At 37.4% G+C, this 22,479-nt stretch overlaps 1 protein-coding gene across 1 annotated transcript in view; it reads left to right on the top strand.

Annotated features, from left to right (window-relative positions):
- Positions 1–22,479, top strand: part of tafa3a (TAFA chemokine like family member 3a) — a 106,840-nt gene that overhangs the window by 67,052 nt on the left and 17,309 nt on the right. Inside the window, exon 2 of the mRNA XM_041981419.1 lies at positions 3,964–4,076. Within this exon, the coding sequence (XP_041837353.1) occupies positions 3,965–4,076 (112 nt within the window). The 5' untranslated portion in view covers position 3,964. The remainder of the gene's footprint in view (positions 1–3,963; positions 4,077–22,479) is intronic.

Raw genomic sequence — 22,479 nt, 5'->3', positions numbered from 1 at the left:
TGAGTTTTCCTGTGTTTTTTCTGCAGTCTGTGCGCTCATAACATTATGATTGCATCAGCTTGTACAGAATTAGAGCCTCCTGTTAAGATCTCACCAACTCTGGCTGTCAGTACAAAGACAGTAACAGCAAAACATCTCCCTCATGTGAGCCTTTGCCAGATAAGCAAGCGTTGATCTCTTTGCATGAAACCAAGCATTTTACTAATTTGAGTGGCTGCACTGGAACCGAGTTCAAAGCGAAGCTGTGATTTGCGGCTGCTCTCTCATGAGAGAGGAGGCGAGCTCTGTTGGCAGTAAGTAGAGCCACTGATTGTTCCACTCTCCCCAGGCCCCTCGGATGGAGATGGGAAGTATTATTGGACAACAGTCATCTGGAAGTACATGAAGATTACTGAGCTGGGCACATTAAGAGAGACCACACAAACAGCATTTCTCAACTCCTAGGTCGCTTGATAGCAGCAAGTGAGACAAAAAAGAGAATAGACTCCATTTGCTCTACAAAATGGTATTATAAATTGCAGTGTGTTTATAATTTCTAAAATTTCTGCATGTTTCAGCAAATAAAAATAAATAAATAAATAAATGAATAAAACATGATCAGGATCTGCACCTGCCATTATATAACCGTTATTTAGGCCAGGCAGTATGAGGATCTGAAGGCAGACAGGTACAGGCAGGCAGCTGCAGAACAAAGGAGTTTAACCCAAGTTACAGAAGTAAATGGAAGATGCTGCTAATATGGGATAACAGAGGTCCCAATCAAACAAACTCTCAACATGACTAGATTGATATAACAAGGCTGGTCAAACAGGAGAGGATCACAGGAACCTGCAGACAGGTGAGGTAAACAGAGGTACTGACAAGATAAAATCCCTTTGATATAAAGGGGTATATACAGTATTTAATTTTTATAATGCATGTGCAGGATGACCCATTTGATATATCACACAATTTGTGACTCCATTGTCACAAAATTCATTCAGGACAAAAGTAAATACTGAGCTGTCACAAAACTGGGAAGAGCTGTATCATGGATCATGCTGGGAATGTTGTGGGCTGTCCTCCAGTTGCAGAAATGGCCTATATTAGTGCAATGACACAATTTTTAATAAAAGTTTAGATTTCAAGACGTGAATGAGTGAACTGAGTGAATAGTGATACTTGGTTGGCTTTTAACTTCAGCAGTAATTAAGGATGCACCGATGTCGATACCAGCATTGTGTATCCGTCCGATACCATGTGCGTGTACTTGTATTCATAAAAGTGCTCCGATACTACAAAACCGATACAAATGAATGTGAAGAGATTAATCTGTGTAATTGACATATATACCACTAAACCAGGTGACGCCCATGTTATCAAACGTGTCATTATAGCACTACTAGCTGACCACAGGTCAGCCCTGTTCTCCAAGCTCAAGACATCCTTCCAAGAACTTAAAGACATGTTCGGCAGAGTCAAACAAAGTACTTAAATGTAAGTACTTGTACTAGGTTTGTGAAAATGTGGCATCGGTCCATCCCAAGCAGTAATCAGAGATTTTATTCCCTCTCCTTTCCATTAATTCAGGGAGAACCACAATAAAATTTATTGTGATTTCTAAAGGGATGTGTTTTTACCATAAATAGAAAATTAAATGAATTTCCCAATGTCAATGACCATGAAGGGGCACAGTATATTTGTATATTGTTTTTTGGAATTTATCAACAGCTCATGCTTTATACTGTATATATAACTGACATGTGCATATTTGATAATAAAACATTTTTTGTAGTAATGCACAATTTAAATTTAAATTGTATTGACTTTAGAATATTTATATGATAAGTTGATGAATGAAGGCTTTTGTTTCAAATAATCTATTGCTTCTGACTTGACCTTTAATTACACTAATGAACATAACAATAAACAGGATTCTTTTTATTTTTACTTTAGCTTTGTACCAGTATTGTTTGAGGGCCTTTAAGCCCCTATAGTGCAGCTATAATAAGTTTACCATGAGGCACTCTTAGTTATTTTGCAGTTTGTTTTAGGGTATTGTCTATCTGTACTGTAAAGAACTACTGAACATGATTTAACAATATACCTGATGGAAAAATCTTGTATTGATGATATTGTGAGCATCTTTCACAGAGGACAGATGGCCAGAATGACCTGACCAGAACTCTGTTTGTACAAGTTTTATAATAATTCAGATGTCAAATCACTGTGAATATTATTGACCCTACTCCATTGGAATTCATTAAAAACTATGACACTGTCTCCACCTGTTACTGATACCATCGGATTCAGGTCATGAATTTTTCCATACCTTTTGTACAATTTTTTTGTCCTAAAAAAATCTGGTAAATATCGAGCTTAGCTTCATCTGTTTTTTTATAGAATGACACTTTTTTCCTGTTTTCTTAAATTGTCATTTAAGCGACAGTAGCTGTGACTTACAAATAGCTTGCACCTTGTAGTGAACCTGTAGGTTTTGATCTGGTGCTCTGCTCTTCTCTTTCTCGTGGTATTTTTGTATAGTGGTTTTTCTTTAGCATGGAGAGAATATTACGATGATCCACTAATCTTGTCTTCCATGGATGTCTAGGTCTTTTTATGTTGCCAAGCTCACCAGCATATCCTCTTTTTAAAATCTCTGAATGTAACTGTTTGGCCTTTCCTAATGTTTCCACTATCTCTCTGATGGATTTGTTCTGGTTTTGCAGCCTAAAGATGGACCATTTTGTTTGCATTGTAGGCAGCACTGACTTCCTGTTTTGGTTAGTAAAGGTTTCCAAATGCAAATGACACACTTGGAATCATCTCCAGACCTGTTTCCTTTAAATGAAACACATCTGGAGGAATTCCCTCATTTGTCCATGAAAAGTCTTTTAAATCAATTACCATTTTGCATTTGACACAATGACAAAAAGGGCTGCACATAGTAAAGAGCTGTATTTCCTAAATACTTGTGAAGATACATAAATTAAAACTGTGAGTGTGCAAAAATGTCCATTTTCACTTTCTAAATGTAATTTGAATATGATATGTCCCTTTAAAAATCAGACCCTATCAAACTACAGCCAACAGTGCATAAATTCAAGTCAGAGTTCTCTAAAGTTCAAACCCATTTCTCTGCATTTTCTTTGTTCTGTTTAGGGTATACTATGGTGTAAGGGATGGGGTACATCATAAACAGGTCACCGGTTCATCATTCACACCCACTCACAGTCATACCAGTAACAGTATGGTCAATTTAAAACACCAACATCATTCTTTGGTTCTTGTACAGCAAATTAATACCAAGTGCAAGGAGTGCATCTCTCTTGTGTGTACAGTACCACTGGTGTTGCTGACTATGCCAATCACAAATGAATGCATGAGAAAGAGGTAAAACTCTTCGTTATATTTATTTCTCCAAAATAAGCATTACTTTTCACAACAACATAGCCAAACTGCATTAAGTTCTTTGGAAGAAAACCAGAGAAAGCAGAATAAGAAGGAGATTTCACATAGAAAGGCTCAGCCTGACTTTTAAATAGGAAGCTTCTAACAACAGAAATAACCACCAGGCCACTGGGCTGCCGAAAATTTGATAAATTCGTACAAATCTACAACTGACACCCCAACCAAATGATTTGATCACTACACTTCACCTCATCTGAAGCCACTGAAACCTGAAATGTTTGAATATTAAATGCTGGCCTAAAAAAAGCCTCTATTGGTTCTGATTTATAACCTGTTATATCTGGCCCTCAGTGGACTAATCTTTTCCACAAAAAAGACACCCACTCAAAACTCTGTAGAGCCACGATATGTGATTTTAGGAGTTAGAATAATTGACCACCTGTGACAGCCAAGTCAAGGCTGTGGGAGCTAGTTGGCTCAAGCCCAAATAACCCAGCATGCACATTGGAATGTTTTTGTGTTGATGATAAGACTAACTGCTGATTTATTTTTTCTTTGTATTATTTCTTTCAGAATGCAGGAGAGAGACCTACAGAGCATGTGCAGAAGGGTGCTGCTGTTGACCGTCTGTATGGTGTCTCTCTGGGGACAACTGACCAGTGCATCGTCACCACGAAGCCACATAGGTACACTGCATGTGTTCCTAGTTATTATTGCCCCCTATCAGTGGCTGAACATGTTGCTCATGAGTTTTTTTTTTTTTTTGTGTCTATTCCTAATATTTAAAAGCAAACTTTTACATGCAGATGTGCTTTTCTGGGCATGATGCCCAAAGACCAAAATGAGCCCTACAGTAACCGGATTTATGCTTTCTAACTGTGGTTATTGTTCATAAAAAGTCTGTTATGACAAAGAGCATTTTAATGTATTCTTGAGAATGGGAGCATTTGACTTCCAGGAAAGCAAAGAGCAGCAGAAACATACAACTGGAGAAATTTGTTATTGCAATTAATGGCAGTAAGAAAATAATGATATATTTTTGGAGGAGAGCCCAGCAAACAGTTTTTTTGTTATTAATTTCACAGATTTTTAACCAGCAATATGTCAGTTATTAACTATGTAAGTGTCATTTATTGTTATCTTTTAACCAGGATTTGATTTACACAGGGTTGGTGGAGCCTAATTATAGGGCGTGCACCCTGACTTCTCAAATCACATGGACATGGACATGGACATGTCAAAAAATTTGGTTTCTGCCAAAAATATTCTGTTACTACTGTATACAGAAAAACCATCTCATATAGGTACAATAACAGCAACATCAAAGTCACCCAGCTTTAAAATCACCATTGAGTAGGGGTCAGGAAGTTTATTTAACAACCACAAAAAGCAAGCAAATGAAGTGGTCACTGCTAGGACATGGTGCTGAAACAACAGCTCCTGAGGTGGTCAGTCTCATTGAAACAGAATGGATTGCCTGGATCTCAGTTCAGAAACACACTCACACACATAATCGTAAAATACACCTGTGTTAAGTAGGACTACGACCAGTCCTGTTTATTAGTCTACCTTAAGTCCGTAGCGGCCACAGTGACCTGGGCAGTTAAACTGTTTTTATTACAGTTTTCCATGGTAACAAAGTGTTCCTGATCCATTCAGTAACATACCACAAATGGTCAGTATGGGTAGTTATTGTGTGGTGGCGAGTGCAGCGTGCATTTATGGCCACAGAAGGAATCAGCACAAAATCATCTCAGATAATAGTGAAATATGTTTGGTAAATTGAAAGTGATAAATGAATACCCACACAACACTAACAAGCTAACATCCAGAACCTTATGAAAAATACAATAAATTATAACCTGAAAGTAGGTTATTTTTTTAAGCTCCATCTTAGTGTCTCAGTTGGACGTCTTTTATGGAGTTAATCTGCATTTCAGGAGAATCGAGCTCCCCTTGGCTCCCCCGTAATTTCAACCATGCTTTTAACTGTTAGAAACAAAACTAATGGGTACAGTTCAGCATTTTTAATAGCAAAAAATAAAATATATATACCATTGTAGGCATTTCCTACTCTAAACCATACAGTAACTCACCATGATAATATGGTGAAGTGAATCATAACAAATTAGATTTGACATTGCATTTTGAATAAACTTGCACAGCAGTCACAGTATGTCAAAACTATTTTTTTAAAGTACAAGACACATGTGCTGACTACATTTCACCTCCATGCCTTGTTAAGGGGAAACTGATATAATTAGCCAAACTTTTCCTTCTCGAGCAAAACAGCAAGGCATTGATGTTGCATCTGCCAGTTAATAGTTCAACCCTTAAGCATCACTCTGGTCAAGCATTGAATGGAAAAACGTAATTCCAATTCACCAAATGTGCACATCTCTAAATGAGTGTGTGTTTGAAGCCGGGGACAAGACCTTTCAAAGGGATTCTCCTTAATGGAGAGATGGCTTGATCCCTGGGCGTAACTTTGGAAACTGTGACTACACATTGAAATAATGAGCCTTATTCTACTGGAGGACAAACAGCTTCAGAAACATGACCAGTAAAAGTTGGATTTAACAATGACAGGATGGAAATGGAGACAAGGCTCAGATTTAACAGAAATAATAATAATAATTATAAGAAGAAATTATTATAATAATTTAATAATGTCTCATCAAGGTGGGCTTTAGATCAAATTAAAAGGAAGAATAGCTTTGACTGCAGAACTAAATCTATGAAAAGCACATTTTTGACTGTTATAAATAGTTTGGCCACCTAATGTCTTTTGTTGAGATTAAGCATTGTGTGTAAGCATTGTGGTTATGTAGTTTTGTGCTCACTGGAAACTGCATGCAGACAGAGCCTAGTCTCATAACTTCATATCAGCAAACATAAAACTGCAAAGTTGGCACCCAACCTGGCCACTGGCTCTCCCAGCCCTCTGCAATGAAAGCTTTTACAGACCACTTTATTATTGTCTGTGTACCACATTTACACACTTAATAAAGTGATGAATATAAAATGGCTAACATGGCAAACAAAAATCGACTGCTTTATCAGTTGGAATGAAAATCTTATATTTTGCCATACATGACATCAGCCTTTTATTTTTATTATACATAAAGAGAGAGAAGCACCAAATTTTCTTTTCTTTTCTTTCATTTTTTTTTTCTTTGCTAAATGTAGTATTCATAGATTTCACCACTACTACATGCATTTCTGTTGATGTACAAAATCAAAAGAAAGAAATTCTCAGTGCAAATAATTTTAGAGTAGTTCAGTATGTTCATGCCAACAGATCCAGTAAAATCTGTCATGGGTCCAAAGAGCAAAAGACACAAACACGCAAAAAACCAAAACAACATCAACAAAAACAAATATAGTCTTTTCCTGAATTTCCCTGGAAAACACCAAGGGGTTAAGGAAGGGTGGTGGGAGAAATTCAGAAAGACTTAGGAAAAGACAGCTGCTCAACAACGAGAATCTGACCACTTTGACAATAAGCTGTGAGGATGGTCTGCAGCACTGGAACTACCGGTGTCAACACACTTTCTATAAAAAGTGCTTTAGATGCTTTACTTCAGCTGATAAAACCGGATCACAATTTTACACATAACTGGTACATGTTGCAGCAGGCTGCTCACACACCTCACTGTCCTCATATCCAAGCGAATCAGTGACCAGATAAACATTTTTAATCATCGCTTTGAAAGTTGTAGCTGCAAGAAATTGTGCTTTAATGCTAAAGAAGATAATAAAGGGAGAACTGAAGCTTCTTTCTTTAGAATACTGGGAATTTGAGCAGCTCCTATCATAGCTAATACCTGGAAGAAAAAAAAACAAAAAAAAAACTCTATTTAATCATACTTCACAGTCTCTTCTTACAGCTGTTAGTGTCACTTTAGCTGCATTATTGCCTCCTTCTGGTGTGAACTTTCCTGGGCTGAGCTTGGCTTATCCTAGCAATGTGATTACGTATCATATGAACTAAAGTCCGTGTAAAGCATAAAACACCCTCCTGTATTTTTTGAATCAATGACCTGACTAGTTGAATTTTCTGTTCAACCTGTTCAGCAGTTCCTTAAGGAAGGAAGCTGCAAAACATACAAACAATTAGATTACAGGATATAAAAGATAGGATATACTCTATGACAAAATGGGACTGGACTTAGTCGTATTTTTATCCTTGAGTTTATATTTTTAACAGAAAAGAGCTTTGGGGTCAGAAATTGTGTTAGCAGTGAATGAGAGGCCTTTTCCTGTTTAAACATAAAAAACCCACATAATAAATAGTGTTCTAACATCGGTGACTGGGCTTTACATCACCCAGACCTTATATTTTCTAATATCTTTCTGTTTAGCTGTAATGCTGTCTGCAAGCCCGGCCTCGCTATCTACTATCAGTAAAGACCTTGATGGTAAATGATAAAATTCTGACGGGAGCAGCAACAAGTTGTTAAACAAACAACCAATCATAAATGAGCATAATGTTCAGCTGTCTGCATATATTTGGCAAATTACATTTTCACTTTCCACCTTCTTGTATAATAACCTATCTCTGCCTGTGTGCTACCACAGCATGCACAAACACCATTGCTCACTTCGGCTTGAAATACAAACACGAACCAGATTTCTAGAAGCTTCCAGTGACTAAATTTTATCCTTTGCCCACTGATTCTACATGTTCACACTCAGATATTTGTTTATAGAGATTACATTAGTGCAGACCAGCAACAGAGCACTCAATCCCATTTGTTTAAGCACAAACATGTTGGATAAACCATTTAATCTCCAGTCTTACATTGCAGCCTCTTTGTTTTTTGCAGTTGTCCCACACTTGTGGATTGTGCACTTATTCATGTGATTTATTAGTAGACTGAGGGAGAGCCAATACAAGTAGACTGGCCCTACTCTCCACGGGCTGCACTGACACTTCTGTAATCACGTAGTCTGTCCCTGAGCCACGGAGGTCAAACCAAGGTGGGGCCAATAAACAAACCTCTTTAGCCCTTCTGTTTATTGAGGTGGGGGCTTTGCCAAAGCAATTGAACCTCTCACCATAGCCGGACTGCAGCAAGCTGAGCCTACAGTGTCCACACATAACCCCCTTGTAATAAGACCACTACATCCCCCAGAGCACCATCTACATTCATTAGCTAGTCATGAAAGAGTGGAATGGGTGAGGAAGGGACAGGGGAGGGGGCTAAGGGACAGTGTTCTAGAGAGAGAGTGCGATAACAAGTACCTTTCGGCTGTACATTTTGTTTTGGTGGCATTGATGGGATTTAGACGGATGATGTGACCAGGGCAAATGAGAGTCTCATTACTCAGCTATTTAGATACTTGGAAGCTTTTTTCTTAACAGAAACTCTGCCTCATGTTAAGAATAACAGCAATCAAGCTGTCTTTGGCTTGTTGGTCAGTGTCAGAAAGGGCAAATGTGGTAGAGGAAAATGGCCGTGAAGAACACTTTTCCCACTGAGGCTGTGTGATGCAACATGGCAGCAGCTCCCTGTTCTTGAAATGAAAATGCTCTGAGGTGTGCTGTTTACAGGTCGTAAATTCTGTTCGTTTTAAATGTAACACATTAAGTCACACTGCTATTGGATAGCTCCACAAATTGTGAAATTACTTGGGAGATCAGATTTACCTTCCTGTTCTATATTCCTTCACACACAAGGGGCTATACTACCTTATTAATAAGATGAAACTCTGCACTGCTTCTCATTTGAATTTAGTAGAATATTTCCATATTTGCTTATGGTGGAGATTTTCTAAAAACTCTGTGATGCACTCAAATGGCTCATTCTCAAGCTGATTTTTATGCTCCAGGGAATGTCTTTTTTTTCTCTTTTTGTATTTTATGCAAATGGATAACTTTTCTTGCCTTTCATTTTCAATGTTTCCTAATATTCATGTAACAAAACTGATTCTCCGGAGCCCAAATTAATGTTAGAATCCAGCAGAAAGATTTATTTTCTCCTCCACGCTTTCCCATTACAATTAATTTCTGAAAACATATATTAAAATATGTCACATTAACAATTATAAATCAAAATGAGCTTACTAGATGAATTGGAATCGTTTCCCTGTGGTGGCCTGGAGGAGAAGAAAAAGGCTATGAAGAGAGCTTCTTATGCTTGATGGATCTTGATGGGAATCAGGGAGCAACAGAGGACATTTCAGACTGTTTAAAAGATTAGATTATTTTAGATATTCAAAAAATAACATGAATTGTGGCAGCCAAACTTGAAATAGCTCTGGGGTAGGTTTAGTCGTTGTGCTTTGAAAGCTGAAAATGATTATTTGTTGCTCCGTAGTGTACCAGCAAAGATATATTAAAAAGGAAAAGCTAGAAGACATTTTGGACTATATGTTCAGTTCAGTTTGTAGTAAGTAATTTCTGCTTCTCTGTTTGTTCATATTGCTATGGATCATCAGACAAGAAACTAAAAAACAAACAAAACAAAACAAAAAAAAAACAAAAAACAAAAAAAAAAACAAACAAACAAAAAAAAATCCCAAAGCAAAACTAAAACAACTGTAAAGCTTCCTTCACTGTGTCACACTGATGAATGTACTGTAGTTTAAGACACACATTTAAAGATGAAGCAGTTTCATGAAGCTAGTATACAAATCACTGTTTTAATTAACATAATGATTCGTGTACACCAGTCAGATGATTTATGAGCCGCATATAATTTTGTTTTGTGACTGTATTTATAAATATGTATGTGTGCTTTAATAAAAACCTGCAGTATCAAGGGTGCAAATGAATATTATGGCAAGACAGTATAGGCTATAACTACTGCAAATAAAAAAAAAATAAAGTATTTTAGATTAGTAACAAAAACATTTAGATATTGCATTTTTAAATACTCTATCTTCTGAACATTTATTGCTATCAGGCACATTTTTTTAAGTGGCACTACAGAAATTGAGCTGATTTTCACACTTTGGCCCTAACTAATCCTCTCTTCCCTGTGCTCTCTCCAGCCAGTACAAGTCAGTCCGATGTTGACTCTTGATTTATCTCTCATTCTGCGACTTTCTCATTTTTGTTCTCATCCTCTTATAATGTCTTCATTGTTGAATCAGTCATGGCCCGCGTTTAAACCAACCAGTCTCTTGCTTTCTCTCATTCTTTTCCTAATTTTCTCTGATAATGTCCTATTGTGTTTCTTCATGGTATGCATTCAAATGGAAAATGTGTTGATATTCACCTACTGGCATATGACGCATTCCCAAAAACAAAAAGCAGCTGTCACATGGTGTCCGGAAAAAAAGTTATGAAACAAATGATTTAGTAATGTGCATAATGAATGTCAGTGTGAGATGAAAACTAGGCAAAAGGAGTTTTGAGGTCAGAAACTTATGTAGTATTACTTTAATGCTTCTTAAACTAAATCTAAAATAGATCTCATTGCAATTGTCTCAGTAAAAGAGCACACACCAACTTTTGTTCTAGCCATGGTAAATAGACTGTATTTATATTGTGTTTTTCTATTCTTCTTGACCTCTTTTCACGACAAGTCATATGCACACACACTCATTCACCACCTTCTAGTCTATATAAACAACCAAAGGCTATGCGGTGCTATTTTTCTTTTTTCTTTAATTTTTTTTTTATTTAACCTTTATTTAACCAGGTAAAAAAATGTTTGAGAACCAGTTCTCATTTACAAACATTTAAAAAGAAAATCTGTTGTGCACACAGTCACACACTGATGGCTGCATCTGCAACAATGCGGAGTTTAGTGTCTTCTAAATGACACTGTGACATGTGGATGGGGGAAGGCAGGGATCAAACCACCAACCTTCCAACTGCTTCATCTATATTGTCAGTGTTTTTATGGAGAAGTTTATTCACAAGTTCAAACATTTTCTGTCTTTAACCTGATGAAAATTAACTCTTTTTCTGGTTGGTGACAGAATCTACTTATTTACAGTAATTAAATGAGACCTTCAAAATTCCCAGCACAAGAAGGTTATTAATACATAAATTTTTAACTTAGCTTTAGAAACTGGCTTTTCTTTTCTGGATGTGAATGTAAACTTCCTGATGTTTTGATGTACAATACTTTGTTTATTTAATTACATCATTGGCAAAGGTTTGTAATAAAAAAAGGCTTTATTAAAGTAACCATTTAGTAAAGATGGTGATACTTACATTGTTAGATATAAAGAAGGACCCTTTTTGCCAGTAGTGCTTGTTTTTAAGCTGGCACTGAAACACACATTAATGTAGCAATCATTTTTATATAAATGAGTCAAATAATGATAAACAGAAGCATGGAGATCTTTGACATTCCAAGTGTGATTGAGTTAATCTCATTACCATTCATCATCAGTAACACAAAATTGCTGGTAAAGAATGATGAGGAAAGTAGCTTAGATGGGCAGGAACAAACCCTTAGTATAAAAAGCCAATTTGCTCTGTGTAAAAACAGTCTTGCTACTTGACATTCCTCCCTATAATCACACATACACACACATGCACAAGCCTTGACATGGCTGCCCTAAATGTAGCATAAGTTTATAAGTCCAGAGTTAAATAATGGGACATGCTTTCCTTCTCAGAGACTTAACACAATGAAGACAAAATGCTAAATGGAAAAAGCTTTTCTAGGGTCAAGGAAAGTTTTATAAATATGAAACGCATGAAAATGAAACAAAAGACATAATATTTATTGGACGAATATTACAGATATCTCTTTAAAATAATGGTATGTGGTGCAGTTGTATCCAAAACCCTCAATACATTCATGCTCTGAACTGCAAAACATGGACATTGTTGTGATGCACATTGTCATATACTGTAGGTGTCAGAAGAAAATGTAATGTCTTGACAAAATTGGGAAATAAATAAAATTATAGGGTAAAAAAACATGCTGTAGGATGACTTCAGTCCCTGGCAAGTACACACAGCCTCTGCATTTCAGCCTCATTATTTCTCTGTTCCAGCATTCTGACTTATAAGGAGCCCTGGATTGGAGTAGATGTTTTGTATTTGGATCTTTGTTTTTTCCTGTTAGCCTGAATTAATTTGCTGCACACTCCCCATCGTAGGTCAATGTGGAACCCTTGCCCAGAGATAGCATGACATTATACAGAGTAGCTATGAGCAGGTCACCCCCACCCTGGGGATGTGCGGGAATGTAACTGTGGAGCATTCTTCCTGACATTTGGAGAACCGGTGGACGACACAATCGAGGATAGCTAGCAAGCAGAGAGAGATTGAGATGGAGATGTGGGGTTGTTTGAGATGCACTGTGGGGATGACAGGGGTCAGTTCGCCCCATCTCCCAGTGGCAGCTCCTGAGATTAGAAAACCATCAAACGTCTTCTGCTATACCCATCTGAATGGCAGCTGTATAGATGAGCAATGAGTGGCTGCGTGTGGCCTTGGTTGTATCCTCTCTGTGTGTGGTTGTGTAGGCAACAGAGGGGAGTGGGGGACAGTGCATGTGCAGAGAGAATATCAATAGTTTCACTCATTCTTAGAGGAAATCACAGTTCAGGCAGAAGCATCTAGGAAACATTTTTATATTAATGAAATACAAAGGTTAAAAGGAAACTGGTCTCACACGTGTGGGTTGTATTTTCTAGATTTTTATGTTCTAAGCATGGCATAAGCTCTAAACCTACCATTCAAATCTCAAAGTTATAGTCTGCAAGGATAAAAGAATTGCAGTTTTGTTAACTGTGTTCTCATGCAGCCAGAAAATAGGTGGCAGGATTGTGGACATTATCAGCAAGAAATATAAGCGTCACTTCAGTGTGATTAAACATACAAATCTTAAAAAGTCAGACTAATCTTGAAATTGCACTTTTACAGCAATATTACACAACTTTCCAAACTTTGAACTCTGTGCTTCTGACTCGTTTGAAATTCATGATGCTCATTCCTCAAACACTGTTGCTCTGCATCGTCTGGGAATTGAGAAACTGCCCTTCACAACTTTTTGCCCTGAGTAACACGTGACAGCTGTGTTTTGCTTCATGGCAGCATGTTGTAGGCCAGCAACTGAATAGCAACACAACTGGTCAGTTTGAACATGCACCGTGACTAATTCAGCAAAAAAACACAATAAGGCATTATTAGGGAATGAGACGAAAAGTGAATGAGAGAGTGGAAGAGGAAGCGATTAAACAAGAGTCAACATTGGACTGACTTTTGCTGGCTTGAGAGAGCTCAGAGAAGAGACAGGATGCAAAACAGATGCCAAATTGGCCTTTATTATGCACCAAAGGGCAAAACGTTTGCCAAAGTTTAGTAAAAGTAGTTTAGTAGTAGCTTGCTGTCTTCCATTAGAGACTCAGAATTTGTTAGTCATTCCCTTTACTCAACTAGCAACCAGGTGAGACAGACTTTTCAGTCAATGGCACCAAAGCTGTGGAACCATTTACCACTACAGCTTTATCTAACTGACTTTGTAAAAAGAATTTTACTGATTTGCATTCTTAAGTAACTTTATTTTATTTTTTATTGGCAATTGTGGCACTTAAATTTATTATGTATTTTACTCTTTATGTACAATGCTTTGTGACTGTGAAAAGCGCTTAAATAAATTTACTTACTTTAAGCTTAGCATTTTTAAAGTTTTTGTTTTATTGTGAAATGGTGGCATTGTTTTTAAAATTATGTTTTCTAATTTTTAATAACAGTCAAATAGGTAATCCACAATTATTGATTATATTGGACAATTTAGATATTTTATAACACTCAATTATTAATTTTATTTTTTGGTGTAATGTCATCCTACGTAAAAGTCTGCAGCTTTAAGAATATGTACTTAAACTGAAACAAAAATACCAAAAAATAAGTAAAAACCAGAGTCCACTCCAGCATCTGACTGCATTCATTTCCATTCAAATGTAATCATAGTTTGAAGAAACACTGACTAGCATAATAGCTTAGAGTGAAATCTGTCCCAGTGTTTCATCGCAGCAGAAAGGACCCTCACTGTGCCAGAATCACATGCGCCAGAAGTCTTCCATCTTCATTCCCTCTCTAATTACAGCTCAAATGTAAACCCATTATCCCTCGCCACATTATGAGGTACCTCTGGCAATTCTGAAACTCAAAGAAATGAAATTTTTTGGATTTTGATAGAAATCGACGGAGAGCCTGCTGATAACGATTTCAGCTGATGAATGCAATTAGTGAAGAAGTGCTAACAGCACGGTAGTAATTGGGTCTTACAAACTGAAAGCCTGCTCTTACCCAGCAATTAAAACAACCTCCTTTAAAGTTAGTCAGTTGCGTTCCTGTTAATGGTCTATGCTTGGCTGAAGCTTAATTCAAGGAGGAGTGTAGGTTCCCTTTTGAAATTGACCACAGCTCTGTTCATTACCACAAGTTTTTTCCGTTGGTGTTGAAATTTTAATGAGATAAAAAAAAAAAAAAAAAAAAAAAAAGAAATTTTAATGAGATAAAGAATTTTTGAAGTGATTAATTTGTTTGTGATAGTGATTCACTGCTCCACAGACTGTGTTATATGAGAGGCTGTTTGATGTGCAAGGCTACTTAACATTAATTTTGGAATTAGTCACTTATAACAGTTTTTGTTTTCATAAAGAATGGTGCCATTGTTCAGCTTTCAAACATGTTCTTAATGTGCTGCTAGTATTGCTAATATCAGATGAAGGAGACATGCTCACAACTCAGATACAGTTAATTTAATTCATAATTACATCACTTAAGCTGGGCACGCACACAAAGATTATCGGGCTGTTTTTGCCTTGATTTCTCCCCTTCCAAGGACGGCAAATACCTGATTATCTTAAGGCAAGGCAAATTTATTCCAAATTTTATAGCACATTTCATGTACAAGACAATTCAAAGTGCTTTACATAAAATATTACAGTAGGGTGCAGAAAGCAATACAAGTACATTTAAAAAAACAAAGATTAAACAAAATGCAATTAAGTCTTCTAAGAGTATCCTATAAGATTATCCTGTAGTCTGAGGTGTGTTAAGAGCGCTTTTGAACTGACAATCAGCTCCGATATGGGTCGTGGCCGACAATCGCAAGTATTAAACATGTTCAGTATTTATGACCAAAAATCTTCATGTGTGTGTGGAAACTCCTGAACTGTGACTGTGTGGATTGCGACGTAGAATGGAATCTAGCCAATCAGAGGGCGAGCTGACTGGTGAGCAAAGAAAGATATGAAGTCCGTCTCAAGTCTATTTTTTCAGTTTAGAATTTTTCGGTTAACAATAGTCGGAAGACCACCATCATTACTTCATTATGCATGTCCTCTTCCATGCTGAGTGTTGTGTTTTCGGGTGGTTGCCATGGTTCTTCTTCATTATTCCGGTTGTTCCTATGCTTCTTCTTCGTTTTTCCTGGTTGCTGCTGTTCTTTTTGTTAGATCAGAATTCTGGATTTGAGATCGGCTGCGGGACAGAATCGTTATGTGTTTGTTGTTTTGTGCTGAGATCATCGGAGCACATCACACACATTACGATCAAAGCTGTTAAATGCCTGATTTTTTCTCTTCATGCGTGGGGTCTCTAACAGATAAAAAATATCTTCAGATCTAGAAAATTTTTATGTGTGTACCCACATTTAGTGTTGTCATATGTATCAGCTTTCAAGGTGAAAAGCCATTGGAATAAATTACAAAATATTACATATGACTGATATAGGATAAGAGATTTAAGGTAATGAGCTCATGGTTAAATCAGAAAGGTATCATAGCTGTACATTATAGAAGCACAATGTAAAGCTGACTAACTTATGAGGTGTGTGGTGAGGGCGCTGGAGTGGACTGATGGTTAAATCCTCACAAAACTGCTTAATGCATCCTCTGTTTGGCATACTTTCTGTTTGAATCCTAAAACGTCTCTTTAGTCACAGTTTGATGTCAGCGAAGTAGTAGCAGCATGTATTCCAGCATAAAAATACAGAACATTACCTTCTCTGATGTCTGCTTTCAAAAAGACATTTCAAGGGCACACAAAATGAAAAGAGCTGCTGTCGGTTGCAAGAATAGAGCATGTTTAAGTTGTGTTGTGCTAAATGCTGTACAAATAGCTGGATGTTTTCTGGACTGGCAGACGTACCGTATGTGTCTGGGTGAATCATAGCTGAAAAGGAGCGGCCAGGAAATCATGATGGAAACTGAAGCAGACAGATCTAGCTGTACTTAGAGCAGCTTTGTTGTGACGTTAGCACTGAACCAATCAGACAGGTTTATAGATGAGCGCAACTAAGGAGCTTCAATAAATTTTTTTTGATTTTGTAGTTTTACACAAAGAATAATCACTATTTTTAACTGTTGTTATTAAATAAAGAACTGAAATATTATAGGTAGTCAGAAACCACACTTAGTATTTGACTAAAGTAATTCTTGGCAGTATTAGTACATACTTTACATACCTTTTCTTGAAATTTCTTCTGTTCGTCTTGCCAGAATCAGTCATGCTCTGGATCAGCAGAGTTAATGTGCGGCTGTTTTACAGTTTCTACATATCAAAGATGTAAAAAAAAGGTGTAGAATGAGATTCCAGAGCTTCTGGTTTTCCTGGAAGGAATGTTTCAGGGCCTTGTCTTGATAAAATGTACATGTTTGATTCAACCTGAGATCCTAAGTACTCAGTAAAAGGGTTTTCACTCAGGTTTTCTCTATTTTCTGTGTTCTTCTATTATTCTTGACTCCTCTTTGTCAAATGGATAGAAAGTTATCAATCCCACATACTGCTGAACACTCATTTTTAATCTAGAGCATGGTTAATTTCCAGTGGTAAGCACATCTGGATGCTAATGTTTTTACCCAACAAGAACACCCATTTCTGTCAGCCTCATAGTTTAGCTGTCACTTTAACATACACCATCAGCTGGACACCTTGGCAGGTGTGTTCTATTTTGATTACAAAGTAATTAAAATCACCAGGTAGTCAGGTCACTGATAAACACTGAACACCAGTGTTGCATACAGCAAAAACAAAACAAAACAAAACAACAAAACAAAAAAACAATGAACTACACACACACACACACACACACACACACACACACACACACACACACACACACACACACACACACACACACACACACACACACACACATACACACACAAACAAACAAACAAAAAAAAAGTCACACATTATATGTAAAACAATAGAAATTTTACTGTCCAGCAGGGTATCATGGGAATTTCAGCATGGCCCATATTATCAGTTAGAATCTTAGATCAAATCTAACTTGGTTTAAATTGTTTTGCATCTTTGGCATGATGAACTGAAATTCATCTGAAGGACTTTCTCTTTCCTTCGAGGACTGTTTGTTGTGGCTTTTTGATCATTAGGACCGGTGAAGGATTTCCACCAACTCAACATCTGTCTCTTAATTGGCTTATGCTGCTATTGCTTGGTGGCTGAGAATATGCAAGGAAAATGTAATGTTCTCTCTGAGCACTAATTCCCTGTTCTTATTAAAATAGATATGCAGCCTCTACTATCATAAATCATACCGTAAAATACATTTGCCTTTAAAAGTCTCCACTGAAACCTTTTTTCCATGCAGCCTGATAATGTATATTCTTACACATATTTATGAGTGCTGATCTATAGTCAGGCAACATTGCGGATGAATTCAAAGAGAAACTCCTCTTATGTTCAGCTGTGGGTAGTTTCCTCCTTTCTTTTAAAGTAATGCTGTCTGATATGGCTTGATGGGTATTCACTAGAGGCTGGATACTGCATGAATAAGGTGAAATATAAGCTTCTGTAATGCAGTCTATCAATTGCTTGCCTCTGTCTTCCCGTTGCACTCCATGATTTTTCGCCTTCTGGCTCACATCTCCCCAGGAATGAAGTGCCGAGCGTCCATGTCCGACCATAAAAACAGCAACAGAGGCTGAGCATCAAGTTTATGTGAACGGGCTGGAGCATAAAATGTAATGGGTGGGACTATTGGAGTTCTTCTGAAATGGCTTTTTTTAAAAGGTTTGTCGACATATTTTTCAGCAAGATGGTCTATTAAAGAGAGGAACATTTATATAGAGCTGTCAGTGGGTGGATGGGTCAGATGCTCCTTTAATAGTGTCTTCAGGCAGCCTGCTATTAAACTGACGATCAGTGCCGGTGACTGCCTTTCCACTAACGAGATAATATTGTTTTCCAGCACAAAGTTGATTTAGAGCAAGTGGTTAAATATACCGCTCAGTTAGCAGCATTGTTAATGTAATCGCATGACAGTTTGATTTAGAGGAGAATAATCTCTCATCCTGAGCTATGAATAATTTGAGCCATTCTTCTTTCAGACTGTGCTCTACTTTTACCAGATGTGTCACTTATGTCATTTCCTACATCTAATAAAGATGGATCTGTCTGTAGTTCAGATCAGAGTGGCTTTGTCATTGCTCCAGAAATATACAGTTTAACTGGGGAGCCTCTTCCCCTTTTAGCTGAGCCCGGTCCTATGTGTTTCATGACACAGTGCTTGTCACTCAGTTCTGAAAGACATCAGCGGAATCTGTTTGAGATTAAAAACATGGGAATCTAGTATGAGAGCGGAGATGGCAGCCGTTTAGAGCAGACTTGACATCTGCTTGACAGATAACCAGCATGTGTGCATGTTAGATGAGAGACCAGAGAAGGAGCAGAGGATCTTAGGCAGCTCTTTTGTCTGCCTCTGTGGAACCCGACACAGACGTGGGAAAGTTAGGCATGCAGAGCTATTGATAAACCTTCCAGAAAATCCAGTTTCAAGCATGCAATATTAGCATTATTACTTATAGTTTACGGCTGTTACATATCTACAAAAGTACGGCAATGATTGGGATGTTTTATGTGTGTTTGAGCTGGTTTGCAGGCAGATCTACACAAACAATATAAGACATAGAACTAATTTGTAGCAGAAAATCTTTAATCTCACCATATTTTGAATTCTGTCAAGATTTTGTTCGTTACATAGGAAAGACTTCAACTACATCTACAAAGTAATCTCCACAAACCACAGAGATGTTGTCATATCACCTAATATATTGTAAGGTCTTTTTCAAGGTTAAATGTAAATTTTTATGTGAGATAAAACTCAGATTTAATGAAAACCCAGAAGAGACTGAAATGTGCAAATTAGTTTTTTTTTTTTTTTTTTTTTTTTTTTTTTTTAATATCAGAACAAAATTAAAAATAATCTGTTTCTTACCCCGACTTAGAATTAGGGAAGCATGACCTCATATGAACAACACATGACATTTTGTACTGTCTTTGTTTGAATAACAAAATCTGAGCCAATATTCAAAAGCTATGGGAAAAAAATTTTTCCATAATATCCTTCCTGGTTCTATAGAAATCAAGGTAGTAAGTAGCAACTAGATTTATTTATTAACTGAATATCAGCAAATGTAAACACCTCTAAAAGAAAAAATCTGATGTTTTAACAGTTTGCTGATCTGGACCATCCAAGCGATAAACACAGTGCCAAGAAGAGAAGACACCAGCAACCCTCTTAATAGAAGCAGTTGCTGCTGCCCACCAGTCTGGAATTACAGTGGTGTTTCCAAACAATTAATTCTAAAGTGAGAAAGAAACAGGAAAACATTAAAGATAGTTGCCGTCTTCCCATGAGCAGATGTCCCAGCAAGTTCACCACACGGCCAGACTGTAAAGTGACCCAATCTGCGGTTGAACTGAGATGAGGAGGAAGAGCCCAAATGCAGGACTACAAGACTGGAGGCAGGCAGGTGTAAAAACTAAAACTTCTCAACAAAAAGAGCTGCAAAGTCAGGTCAAGTTGAACTTGAAAATAAAAAGAGCCAAGTCAGGTAAAAACACACGATGGACAGACTTACTGGGTCCACTTCTTTACCCTCAGCCTGGCGATGACCCAGGAAGAAGTGATGGCTTTACCAAAACAAAAGAGGCATGGATCTCTCTCAAAATTAATCATAAAATAATAAAAAGTTAATAATAAAGCCATTAGCTCAAACAGAACAAAACTGCTAATGGGTCATCTTTCCTAAAATCTTACGGGTATATGTAGCTGCAAGTTGAAAGATCAACTTCCTTTTCTTGTATAGCTTTCTTACCTAAGTCAGCCAAAGTCTACAAGCTAGAAAAAGCCCTAAACGTTATCTCAACCTCTATTAATGACAGAATAATATGTGAGAACAACGCCCACGCTGATAAAAACCTACCTTTTTTCATTTGAATAAAACTAATTCTGCTTCTTAGATGTAAGTGCATTTATTGGATCCCACTGAGTTGGACTGTCAGCTCAGCAGGTTTACAGCTGGAAATAAATGACTCCATCTTTTCAGAATATGGTAATCCAATTAAACAGTAGTTTTGTTACAGATCACTTGGTGCTTCTCGCCAGGCAAGAGGAGTTAATGTTTCATAAGCCCGTACCTTAATGAGTCTCGGAAGTCTTTCCTCCAACATAGCAGATTTTCTTTAATGTGGCCATTTCAAATGTTTTACTTGGATCTACATTTTATGCTCATTCATGACTCCTTTAATGAGTGTTTTGGCTGTGCGAAGTTGGCAGCTGCAGTTCTTCAGAGGCTCTATTTTACCTGAAAAATGTACTGCAGCAAGCTGGTTTCAGCATGTAGAGGGTTATCGGCAACTGGTGCAAACAGAATGATGTGAATGATTATTAATTCATGTGGTGTCTCCATTGTGTAGCCTATAACCTCTGTTTTTACAGCTGCTGCTGTTTCTGTGGTTGGGCCCTGTGGCCAGCCAGGACGTGACTCTGTTCTTTGTGTTTTGATCTGCCTCTGCATTTGTCCACAAAAAAAGGAACGACTGGCAGAGTGCTGAATGAGGTGGGATGAATCAGAAAATACACATTGCACGTTTTGCTGTCTGTCCCTGTGCTGTGAAAGCCCACTGAAGCTGGACTTGTCGTGTCATGCCTTAGTGGATAAAGCAGTTTGTTTTCTGTCAGCTGAATACATCTGTTAATGTCAAGACGACAGTCAAGAAATAACGGTGAATTTGACATTTATTCAAGTGAACACTTTTGGGCAATTTTTTTGCCTCCAGGTTGCTGAGATCTGCTAAATGTACAGATCTAATCTCTGTATTTGGATTAAGATGAATGCCCGTGTGTGTGTGTGTGTGTGTGTTGCTGTAAATCAGGGCTACTCAATTCGGTCCTACGAGGGCCGCAATCCAGCAGGTTTTCCATGTATCCCTGCACCAACACACCTGAGTCAAATTAGGTGGCTCTAACAGCCAATCAGGTTCTACACAATGACTCATTAATTTGACTCAGGTGTGTTGGTGCAGGGATACATGGAAAACCTGCTGGATTCGGCCCTCGTAGGACCGAATTGAGTAGCCCTGCTGTAAATTGTTGTATTAGTGATATGTTTTAGAATTAATGAATGTTAGTAATTATGCATTTTCCTACATTTTCCCCAGTTGACAGAACAGCTGTGTATGTGTGTGTGTATGTGTGTGTGTGTGTGTGTATGTGTGTGTGTGTGTGTGTGTGTGTGTGTGTGTGTGTGTGTGTGTGTGTGTATTGTTTATGTTTGTTTGTATTACAGACAGAAATCTCAGGTTTCTGTTTTTTAAATGTTTTTACTCCTGTCTCACAGATTGATGATTTTTTTTATGGAGTATGGATACATGCTCCTCAAGAATCCATGAAATCAAGTGTGGGGTTCATTTTAGCCCCCCCCAATAAGTTGCTATGAACATGTTTGATGTCACAAAGATAGTAATTATTCTTCTTTTAATAGTCATTTGACCTCCCTCTTAAACACCCCATCAAATTTAGTTTAGTTGGATTCAAAAATCTTAATTTTTTAAAATAAATTTTCTGTTAATGATTTAAAGGTTCATATTTTATCTTATGCAGTTTGTAGACTAGTTAAATAAATATATCATATTATTTTAACTGGTTGCTGTCTGTGGTTTCCTTCATGGTCCTAAGGTCAGTTCAAACAAAAACACTCTGAGTAGCATTTGAGACTGATTTATGCTATATCATATAAGCTATATCATTTTCCCTATCCAGGGTGGTGCCCTGAGGTTACATACCAGCCTTTCCAATCACAGAAGTACTTCCGCACGTTAGTGTGTAACCCAGGAGTCTCCAAAGTCGGTCC

Source organism: Melanotaenia boesemani, chromosome 3, assembly GCF_017639745.1.
Source record: "Melanotaenia boesemani isolate fMelBoe1 chromosome 3, fMelBoe1.pri, whole genome shotgun sequence".
Classification (NCBI taxonomy): Eukaryota; Metazoa; Chordata; class Actinopteri; order Atheriniformes; family Melanotaeniidae; genus Melanotaenia; species Melanotaenia boesemani.
Note: the sequence above shows the minus strand (reverse complement) of the source record. Positions and strands in the feature narration are given on the sequence as shown.